This window comes from Perca flavescens, unplaced genomic scaffold (genome assembly GCF_004354835.1).
Source record: "Perca flavescens isolate YP-PL-M2 unplaced genomic scaffold, PFLA_1.0 EPR50_1.1_unplaced_scaf_8, whole genome shotgun sequence".
Taxonomy (NCBI): Eukaryota; Metazoa; Chordata; class Actinopteri; order Perciformes; family Percidae; genus Perca; species Perca flavescens.
Genome location: NW_021166735.1, coordinates 40001 through 47500, shown reverse-complemented (window position 1 = coordinate 47500; position 7500 = coordinate 40001). Strand labels below are relative to the sequence as shown.

Below are 7500 nucleotides of genomic sequence, written 5' to 3'. Positions count from 1 at the left end.
ACATGGTTTAATTATCAAAAAACACCATATTTTGGTTGTACTGCACATTGCTGCAGCTCCTCTTTTCACCCTGTGTTCAGGTCTCTGTTTTAGCTACAGAGTGAGACCTCTTCTCTTCTTCTTCTGTACTATGTTTGATTGCACTCGCACATGCTCAGTAGCTCAGATCGTAGATCATGTCAGCTAGCTCCATAGACAGTAAAAGAAACTTCAGTCAGTTCCAAGGCAGGATCAGCTGGGAGACTTCTTCTAAACCAGGGAGCACATGGAAGTAGTTCTTTTGGTAGATTAGGGTTAACTAGTGTGTGTTGCAGCAGCGCTTTGCTATTGAGAACGAGCTAGCATGCTAACGTTAGCGCTACGAGCTAACGGTTGCGGTTTTTGACCAGCTCACCAGGAGACTGAAGGCAGGACACATTCAGAAACCAGATCTCACTCAGAACACCACGGATGGATTTATTTCAAAATAACACCCCCAAATCACTTTAAATGAGTGCTGTGTGGTGGATCCACTTCATGCCGATGTAACGATCGGTTCATGAGGATTTGGGTTAGTGCGTCTTTACCTCCAGGCCGGCTTGGCGGTGTTCCTCCTGCCCGTGAACAGAGACTCGTTAGAGGCTCGTAGCTCGATGAGGCGCTTTATGTCTTCTTCTGTCACTGGAACGAGAGGAAAAACACTCCATCACTCAATCACTCCATCACAATCACTCAATCACTCCATCACAATCACTCAATCACTCCATCACAATCACTCCATCACTCCATCACTCAATCACTCCATCTCAATCACTCAATCACTCCATCACAATCACTCCATCACTCAATCACTCAATCACTCCATCACAATCACTCAATCACTCCATCACAATCACTCCATCACTCAATCACTCAATCACTCCATCACAATCACTCCATCACTCAATCACTCAATCACTCCATCACTCAATCACTCAATCACTCCATCACAATCACTCAATCACTCCATCACAATCACTCAATCACTCCATCACAATCACTCAATCACTCCATCACAATCACTCCATCACTCAATCACTCCATCACAATCACTCCATCACTCACTCAATCACTCCATCACTCAATCACTCCATCACTCCATCACTCCATCTCAATCACTCAATCACTCCATCTCAATCACTCCATCACTCAATCACTCCATCACTCCATCTCAATCACTCCATCACTCCATCACAATCACTCAATCACTCCATCACTCAATCACTCCATCACTCCATCACTCCATCACAATCACTCAATCACTCCATCACAATCACTCCATCACTCCATCACTCCATCACTCAATCACTCCATCTCAATCACTCAATCACTCCATCACAATCACTCCATCACTCAATCACTCAATCACTCCATCACAATCACTCAATCACTCCATCACAATCACTCAATCACTCCATCACAATCACTCAATCACTCCATCACAATCACTCCATCACTCAATCACTCAATCACTCCATCACCAATCACCAATCACTCCATCACAATCACTCAATCACTCCATCACAATCACTCAATCACTCCATCACAATCACTCAATCACTCCATCACAATCACTCAATCACTCCATCACAATCACTCCATCACTCAATCACTCCATCACAATCACTCCATCACTCACTCAATCACTCCATCACTCAATCACTCCATCACTCCATCACTCCATCTCAATCACTCAATCACTCCATCTCAATCACTCCATCACTCACTCAATCACTCCATCACTCCATCACTCAATCACTCCATCACTCCATCTCAATCACTCCATCACTCCATCTCAATCACTCAATCACTCAATCACTCCATCACTCCATCACTCCATCAATCACTCCATCACTCACTCCATCACTCACTCCATCACTCAATCACTCCATCACTCAATCACTCAATCACTCCATCACTCCATCACTCCATCCATCACTCCATCAATCACTCCATCACTCCATCACTCCATCACAATCACTCCATCACTCCATCACTCCATCACAATCACTCCATCACTCAATCACTCCATCACTCCATCACAATCACTCCATCACTCCATCACAATCACTCAATCACTCCATCACTCCATCACAATCACTCCATCACTCAATCACTCAATCACTCCATCACTCCATCACAATCACTCAATCACTCAATCACTCCATCACTCCATCACTCCATCACAATCACTCAATCACTCCATCACAATCACTCCATCACTCCATCACTCCATCACTCAATCACTCCATCACAATCACTCCATCACTCCATCACAATCACTCCATCACAATCACTCCATCACAATCACTCCATCACTCCATCACAATCACTCCATCACTCCATCACTCCATCACAATCACTCCATCACTCCATCACTCAATCACTCCATCACTCCATCACAATCACTCCATCACTCCATCACTCCATCACTCCATCACAATCACCCATCACTCAATCACTCCATCACTCCATCACTCCATCACAATCACTCCATCACTCCATCACAATCACTCCATCACTCCATAACTCCATCACAATCACTCCATCACTCCATCACAATCACTCCATCACTCAATCACTCAATCACTCCATCACTCCATCACAATCACTCCATCACTCCATCACTCAATCACTCCATCACAATCACTCCATCACTCAATCACTCAATCACTCCATCACAATCACTCCATCACAATCACTCCATCACTCCATCACAATCACTCCATCACTCCATCACAATCACTCCATCACTCAATCACTCCATCACTCCATCACTCCATCACAATCACTCCATCACTCCATCACTCCATCACAATCACTCCATCACTCAATCACTCCATCACTCCATCACTCCATCACAATCACTCCATCACTCCATCACAATCACTCCATCACTCCATAACTCCATCACAATCACTCCATCACTCCATCACAATCACTCCATCACCAATCACCAATCACTCCATCACTCCATCACAATCACTCCATCACTCCATCACAATCACTCCATCACTCCATCACTCCATCACTCAATCACTCAATCACTCCATCACAATCACTCCATCACTCCATCACAATCACTCCATCACTCCATCACAATCACTCCATCACTCCATCACTCCATCACAATCACTCCATCACTCCATCACTCCATCACAATCACTCCATCACTCCATCACAATCACTCAATCACTCCATCACTCCATCACACAATCACTCCATCACTCCATCACTCAATCACTCCATCACAATCACTCAATCACTCCATCACTCCATCACAATCACTCCATCACAATCACTCCATCACTCAATCACTCCATCACTCCATCACAATCACTCCATCACTCCATCACTCAATCACTCCATCACTCCATCACAATCACTCCATCACTCCATCACAATCACTCCATCACAATCACTCCATCACTCCATCACAATCACTCCATCACTCCATCACAATCACTCCATCACTCCATCACAATCACTCCATCACTCCATCACTCCATCACTCCATCACTCCATCACAATCACTCCATCACTCCATCACAATCACTCCATCACTCCATCACTCCATCACAATCACTCCATCACTCCATCACAATCACTCCATCACTCCATCACTCCATCACAATCACTCAATCACTCAATCACTCCATCACTCCATCACAATCACTCCATCACTCCATCACAATCACTCCATCACTCAATCACTCCATCACAATCACTCCATCACTCAATCACTCAATCACTCCATCACAATCACTCCATCACAATCACTCCATCACTCCATCACAATCACTCCATCACTCCATCACAATCACTCCATCACCAATCATCCATCACAATCACCATCACCATCACTCCATCACTCCATCACTCCATCACTCCATCACTCCATCACTCCATCACTCAATCACTCCATCACAATCACTCCATCACTCAATCACTCCATCACAATCACTCCATCACTCAATCACTCCATCACTCAATCACTCCATCACAATCACTCCATCACTCCATCACTCAATCACTCCATCACTCCATCACTCCATCACTCCATCACTCAATCACTCAATCACCAATCACTCCATCACTCAATCACTCCATCACTCCATCACTCCATCACAATCACTCAATCACTCCATCACTCAATCACTCCATCACTCAATCACTCCATCACTCAATCACTCCATCACAATCACTCCATCACAATCACTCAATCACTCAATCACTCCATCACTCCATCACAATCACTCCATCACTCCATCACTCCATCACTGGTCTGGATGATAGGTCAAAAAGTCAGGAAAAAGACTGTGGTTGTGTACTGCAGTGTGTGTGTGTGTGTGAGTGTGTGTGTGTGTGAGAGTGTACTGCAGTGTGTGTGTGTGTGTGAGTGTGTGTGTGTGTGTGTGTGTGTGTGTGTGTGAGAGTGTACTGCAGTGTGTGTGTGTGTGTGTGTGTGAGAGTGTGTGTGTGTGAGAGTGTGTGTGTATCTGTGGTTGTGTACTGCAGTGTGTGTGTGTGTGTGTGTGTGTGTGTGTGTGTGTGAGAGTGTACTGCAGTGTGTGTGTGTGTGTGTATCTGTGGTTGTGTACTGCAGTGTGTGTGTATACCTGTGGTTGTGTACTGCAGTGTGTGTGTGTACCTGTGGTTGTGTACTGCAGTGTGTGTGTATACCTGTGGTTGTGTACTGCAGTGTGTGTGTGTGTATCTGTAGTTGTGTACTGCAGTGTGTGTGTATCTGTGGTTGTGTACTGCAGTGTGTATGTGTGTGTGTACCTGTGGTTGTGTACTGCAGTGTGTATATGTATGTATCTGTGGTTGTGTACTGCAGTGTGTGTATGTGTGTGTGTACCTGTGGTTGTGTACTGCAGTGTGTGTGTGTGTGTGTGTACCTGTGGTTGTGTGTGCAGTGTGTGTGTGTGTGTGTGTGTGTGTGTACTGTGTGTGTGTGTGTGTGTACTGCAGTGTGTATGTGTGTGTGTACCTGTGGTTGTGTACTGCAGTGTGTGTGTGTGTGTGTGTGTGTGTGTACCTGTGGTTGTGTACTGCAGTGTGTGTGTGTGTGTGTGTATGTGTGTGTGTACCTGTGGTTGTGTACTGCAGTGTGTGTGTGTGTGTATACAGTAAACCTAGTTTCCAGCCTTACGTTTGTACGTGAACTCGGCCATGCGTTGCAGCTCCCCCAGCGCTGCCGACGCGTTCTTGTCTTCGTTCTCCACCAGCAGGTCCATCTCCGACTCCGTCAGGAACTCGGCCATCCCGCCCCGGCTGCGGCGCGCCCTCTTCTTCGGCGTGGGCGACAGCGGCTCGCAGTCCTCGTCTTCGTCCTCCACGATGGGCGTGAGGATGGGCGCCGCGCCGGCCAAGCGCCCCTCCATGGCGTCGTTCATGCGGTAGAACCAGGGCCAGGAGCTCGGGTTGGTCTCGGCTCCGCGGGCGGGGAACTTCAGCTCCTGGTAGAGACAGAAAGTTCTACAGATCGTCCACGGAGGGACCGTGTCCTCCCGTCAACGCTGCCAGCCACCGTTACGACCCCTCACTTTTCTTTCCTGGCTGAGCTGGCAGTTTGGGAGGGCTCGTCAGCCGATTTGGTGGACACCTGGGTAGGCCTCAACCAAGACTATTTATACAAGTCATGTCTGATTTAGGGCTGCCACCTCTTAGTCGATTAGTCGACTAATCAGTCGTTTTGGTCTTAGTCGACTAAGATTTCTTTAGTCCATTAGTCATTTTTTATGCTTATTCATGCTTAATTACATATTTCCAAGAAACTTCTGAGCACATTTATGGTAAACACGAGATTTAAAGTGGTGCTTTTGCAGGATTAATTGTGGAGAAACTCAGTTTTACAGATGGTTAATTAACTACATTTATATTGTGCTTTTCTAGTCTTAACCACCTCTCAAAGCTCACAGCTCTGTCAATTAAATCAACTAATCGATTAGTCGACAAAAATCATATAAGTGTTAGTCGACTAAGAATTTCTTTAGTCGAGGACAGCCCATGTCTGATTGGTCTCTCTCTGCATTCCCCTTCCTCCTAGGCTCCACATCTCTTGGTTTGGTTTGTCTCTTTTGTTACAGTTGTCATGTACCCACACATCTACACTCACCCACACACACCACTAACACTACTGATACCACTGATTCTACATGTTTTGGATTCTGTTGCAGATAGTTATTTCTGTTTAGTTAATAATAAATCCCTAAAGTGGCACTTTAACGTCTTGGTTGAGGCCTACCCAGGTGTCCAATCAATTAATGACCCTTCCCAAACTGCCAGCTCAGCCAATAAAGCCAAAGAAGCCACAAAGGGAGGGGTCATAACACCACCAACTCCCATTACCCACAACTCACAGGGACACCTCTGCTTCTCTACGCCATGACATCTGGGTTTAAATGTGTGCACCGTAGCGAATAGTTTATTTCAAAATAGATGGCAGGAAGATTTGGTCACAACCTCTGACGTAACGAGAGGAGTTAACCCTCCGACATCAGACCTCTGAGGCTTGTGAGGATCCCTACAGAAAAAGACCTTTTTAAAACCTATTTGAGACCTTTCTGTTTATCCACAAACAGCTCTGAGGTCACTAGCTCTCAACCCACCAGACTCCATTTAAAAAAACTGTACTTTTAGCGTGTATAGAGCCAACGTATTTTCATGTAAATTTGTAAACTATGGGTTTATGTCACCCAAAACTAGAGTTGTGATGGTTGCTTAAAGTGGAAAGACGACCCAAAAAGGCTTTTTATAGTTTTATTTAGTTTCTGTCGCCTTTGAATCATCTGGGTTTAAATGTGTGCACCGTAGAGCAGTGGTTCTCAAACTTTTTTCAATAATGTTACCTCTTTTGAATTCTTCCTTTAAGCCAACTACCCCCCTGACCAGCACTAATCATTTTTGGTAAGAAAAAAGGTGTATATAAACAGGAACAGTACAGCGCTGTCAGAGATAGATTTACTAAACTACAGCCTTGGAACTGGAAAAAAAAATCAGAAAAAGAGACAAACTTGGAAAAAGATGGTAGAAAGACGGAAGGAAGGAAGACGAGAACAAGTCAAAATAGTATCAAAAACTTCAAAAACAATGATATAAGAAGGAAAAAGCGAGAAACTTGTAAATAGGACAGTAGAAGGAAGGAAGGATAAAATAGGTCCAAAGAAGGAGACACACGTCACATTTTTGGTAGGAAAAAAAAATGTCTACATAAAGAGGAACAATGTTCTGGACAACAGCCTTGTAACTATTAAACATTTAGTTAAATATCTCACGTACCCCCCGCAGTCCTCCAGAGGACCCCTAGGGGGACACATACCCCCATTTGAGAACCACTGTCGTAGAGAATAGTTTATTTTGAAAGTGATGGCAGGCCTTACAATGCTTAGTGTAAGCCCTGCCAGTTTTCCTGACTGCTAATCTGTATGTGCGCTGGTGCATATATGAATATCTGAATGTGCATTTTTGATTTAATAT

The 7500-nt window shown here is 44.9% G+C and overlaps 1 protein-coding gene across 1 annotated transcript in view; it reads right to left on the bottom strand.

Moving 5' to 3' along the window:
* LOC114552160 (uncharacterized) overlaps nt 1–7500 on the bottom strand; it is a 35955-nt gene that overhangs the window by 20057 nt on the left and 8398 nt on the right. The window contains exons 7-8 of the mRNA XM_028572796.1: nt 5174–5480; nt 567–660 (exon numbers count right to left, since the gene is read on the bottom strand). Of these exons, the coding sequence (XP_028428597.1) occupies nt 567–660; nt 5174–5480 (401 nt within the window). The remainder of the gene's footprint in view (nt 1–566; nt 661–5173; nt 5481–7500) is intronic.